This window comes from Myotis nattereri (genome assembly GCF_964212035.1).
Source record: "Myotis nattereri genome assembly, chromosome: 4".
In the NCBI taxonomy this organism is placed as follows: domain Eukaryota; kingdom Metazoa; phylum Chordata; class Mammalia; order Chiroptera; family Vespertilionidae; genus Myotis; species Myotis nattereri.
The window spans coordinates 102662906-102666764 of NC_138079.1; the positions used below are offsets into that span (position 1 = coordinate 102662906).

Sequence of the window (3859 nt, forward strand, 5' to 3'; positions counted from 1 at the left end):
GGCCGGGGCCGACACCATGGGTCTGGCCGGACACTGCTCTCCTGGGCTCCATCCACCAGCCCCAGACCTCGCTTCCCAGCCAGAGACGGAAGGCTGTGACCGTTACCCGGAGGGCCCTGGTCTGCCCCAGCCCACGTTGGCTCCAGGCCCTCTGACCAGTCTCCTCCCAGCTGCGGCTGCAGCCTCCCCACCTCTCCCCTAAGTCACTGCACCCCAGATGGAGGAGGCAGCCAGCCCATGGCACCACCCCCCAACCCACCAGTCAGTTCCAAATGTTCCTGTACTGACACCGAGACCCACACGAGGGCACAGGGCTGGCAGGAGGACCCAGGAGCCCCTGTGGCAAGGCTATACACCCTTCGGCAGGTAGTCAGCTGGTGGGGGGCAGACTGATGGCAGGCGGCAGGGCCCGTGAGCTCCTGCAGAGGCTCTGAAGCTGGCCCAGGACCTGTTGGTCTTGGATGGCCCAGGGGAAGCCGTGGGCGCCTGGTGCGGGCATGAAAGGGCTCTTTCACCGGCTGCTGGGCAGTGACGCTGGAGGCAGCCAGGCAGGCAGCAGCACCGACGGTGAAATGGTAACAGGGAGCATGGGGGAGGGTGGGTATTCACAGCCGCCCAACCCAGGCTGGTCTTGCAGGGGTCTGTGCTCCCCCTGAGACCCCAGCAAGAAGGAGGCTCCAGCCCAGGCTGTCTTCTGGGCAGGCCAGGTGGCTAGGATGCCCAAGACCCCAGACTGCCAGCGGGGCGGGGTGGGGTCCCCTGGAGACACCCACTCCTGTCCGGTCCCTCCGTGGGAGGAATCCAGGAGGGTCTTGCAGGATCCAGTGAGGCTGGGAGGGCTAGTCAGGGTCTCCTGGGCGCTAGGGGAGGGTGGATAGAAGGGGGTCCCATCTGCCAGGGAAGCTAAGCCTGAAAGTGGGTCTCAGAAAGAGGAAGGACCTTACACTGGAATGCAGCCCCAGAGGGCTCCCTGGAGGAGGGTGCCTGGGTCTTTGCTCAGCAAGGTCGGGCTACAGAGAAGAGAGAAGACCCTTACCTCACTCGCCTGCCTGTGGCTGAGCTTCCCAGATGCAGCCTCTGGGGAGACCAGGGCCCACTTGCTGGGGGAACTGAGGCCCAGGTGCTTGTGGGACTCACCCAGGGGCCCCAGCAGCGGCTGGTTGAACCAGGAAGCGGTGCCCTACCTGGCACGGGTGCCCTACCAGGTGTCAGGCAGGGTTTCCTAAGGGAGGGTGTTAGGAGGCAGGAGGCCCAGGACTGGTGGGGGTTGAAGACCAACTTCTCCATCACAGAGTGGGGGACCACATGGGGCAGCCTTCCAACAAGCCCTCCTCCCCTCCCCTGGGAGCTTGGGGCTAGAGGGCTGCTCTCTGCCCCGCTAGGCAGCAGGAGGAAACTGCCCCACACAGGCCCCACCCAACCAGGACCCAGGCCCAGCCTCAGGGGCTGGGGACCTGCGCTTCCTCGAAGCTGCCCCCCGCCCCCCAGGGCTCTGCCTGCACAAGAGGGTGGGGGCTTTGGAGGGTGGAGTCAGAGCCCCACCTCCGCCATCTGCCAGGTGCAAGGTCCCCAGCCATGGGGGCTTTGGGCACCAGGACTCCCCGGCTGCAGGCACTTAGGGTGCCTGCTACAGCCCAGAGTTAAGGCCCTGGGAGGGTGGAGGTGTACAGGGGGAGCAGCCCCTGAGAAGGAGCCGGCAATACCAGCTCGGACTGGGCGGGGCTGCCTGGGCCACTTTGCCAGGGGCTCTGGAAGGGCCGGTGTGAGCTGTCCCCCGTGCAGGCCCTCAGATTGGTGGTGGCCCTGGTGGTGCTGTGTGAGGAGGATTCTGAGGCCACATCCAGGTCTGGGTGAAAGAGTGTGGGGACTGTGAATGATGTCTGTCAGGGGCGGGGGCTGAGAATCTGAGGAGGGCATGCAGGCCTCTGTCGGGTGCAGAAGGAGACTCTGGTCCTGCCCACTGTGGCATCTCAAGGGCCCCAACTGTGTACCCCTCACCGATCCCATCTGCTGGTTCCCCAGACAAGGGGGCACCGCCGGCTGCTGTGGGGTCTGGGGGCTCAGCTGGGTATCTCTTTCTCAGATGCCCTCCTCACCCTTCTCCTAGGCTCCAGCCCAGATGGCAGCCCCTGGCCTTCTGCTCCTCCTGGCGCTGCCTGCAGGGGCCTGGCCCAGGCTGGGGCCGCCCCATCAGCCATGTGTGCACTGCTGCCACCCGGCCTGGCCCCCGGCTGCCCCCGGCTCATACGCCCCTGAGGGTGAGGGGGAGAAGTGGGTGCAGCTGCCCCACGTGCGGCCCACCATCGACATCTCAATCCTCAAAGGTGAGTGTCACAGAGAGGTGGCCCCACCCTGGTCCCTGCCCGCACAGGGACACCACCCTGAGGCAGAGGAATGAAGGGGCAGGACAGAGCTCTGAGGCCCTGACTGAGCAGAGTGGATCTGGGAAGGCACCTGGGGCCCAGGTAGGACACCTTGTAATGGTCGTCAGCCCCCAGCCACCCCCTCAAGCGGGAAGCAAGGTGCTTGGAGAGGGGCTGTGAAGGGAGGGGAAACTGAGGTTCCCTTCAGTTTGCTCACCCACTCTGCATCGGCCCTCCCAGCCCAGCACCCACGGGGTGGGAGGGCTGGGGCCCCCTTGAAAGAAGGCAAGAGAGGCTAAGCTCAAGAGGGCCTCCTCCTGGGGTGGACAGCAGGCCACCAGAAGGTTGGACTTGGGTACCAATTTCCCAGCCTCCTCGTCTTTCAAAGCCCAGTTCAGCTGCCTGGACCCCCGTCATCCCCACTGCCCCTCCGTCCCCACGTGATCATCTGTACAGGCTCCAGAACAGCCACAACTTTGGGGTGCAGCCTCTCATTGCCCGGTGTGAGGGGTGGGTTAACACCCATCGTACGATCAGGAGACTGAGGTTCGGGGAAGTGAGGTCACCCACTAGGCCATGTGGCCAGCAAAGGGACCCCAAGCCTTGACCAGAGGCTTCTGCTTGCTCCCCTGCAGGTGAGAAGGGTGAGACGGGGGTCAGAGGCCGCTCCGGCAGGAGCGGGAAGGAGGGCCCACCGGGCTCCCCGGGCCTCCGGGGCCACAAGGGCCAGAAGGGGCAGGTGGGGCTGCCGGGCACCCCATGCCGGCGTGCCTATGCAGCCTTCTCGGTCGGTCGGCGCGAGGGGCTGCACAGCACCGACGCCTTCCAGGCTGTGCCCTTTGACACGGAGCTGGTGAACCTGGATGGCGCCTTCGACCTGGCGTCGGGCCGCTTCCTCTGCACGGTGCCTGGTGTGTACTTCCTGAGCCTCACCGTGCACACCTGGAATTACAAGGAAACCTACCTGCACATCATGTGCAACCAGCAGGCCACAGCCGTGCTGTACGCGCAGCCCAGCGAGCGCAGCGTCATGCAGACCCAGAGCCTGCTGCTGCCGCTGGCCGCAGGGGACGCCGCCTGGGTGCGCATGTTCAAGCGTGACCAAGACAACGCCATCTACGGTGAGCACGGCGACCTCTACATCACCTTCAGCGGCCACCTGGTCAAGCCTGCCACTGAGCTCTAGCACTTGATGGCACTCACTCCCCAGACCCCTCCCTCCCCCTCGAGCCTGACCTCGCCCTCGCAGCCGAGGCGGATGCCAGTATGTTCGCGCAGACTGTGTAGTGATTGAACACCAGTTGCATGCAGACGCTGAGCTGAGGGGTGTGGCGGGAGCAAGACAGGTCTGGGGGTCTGGCCTGGTGGGGGTGGGGACACCAAGTGTTCACACTGAGAAATTGAGATGGAGACTGTGGGAGTGGGTGTTGGGCAGGGTGGGCGGGGCGTCTCTACATGCTGTGGCGTTTGCCTCCTGGTCAAGCGATATTTTGCTT

At 65.0% G+C, this 3859-nt stretch overlaps 1 protein-coding gene across 1 annotated transcript; it reads left to right on the plus strand.

Moving 5' to 3' along the window:
* Positions 1-2113: 2113 nt before the first annotated feature.
* On the plus strand, positions 2114-3549 carry C1QTNF8 (C1q and TNF related 8; the record flags this gene model as incomplete). Its single annotated transcript, XM_081090129.1, has 2 exons — positions 2114-2324; positions 2999-3549. The coding sequence occupies exons 1-2, from the start codon at positions 2120-2122 to the stop codon at positions 3547-3549; spliced, it is 756 nt and encodes a 251-aa protein (XP_080946255.1). The 5' UTR covers positions 2114-2119.
* Positions 3550-3859: the final 310 nt, after the last annotated feature.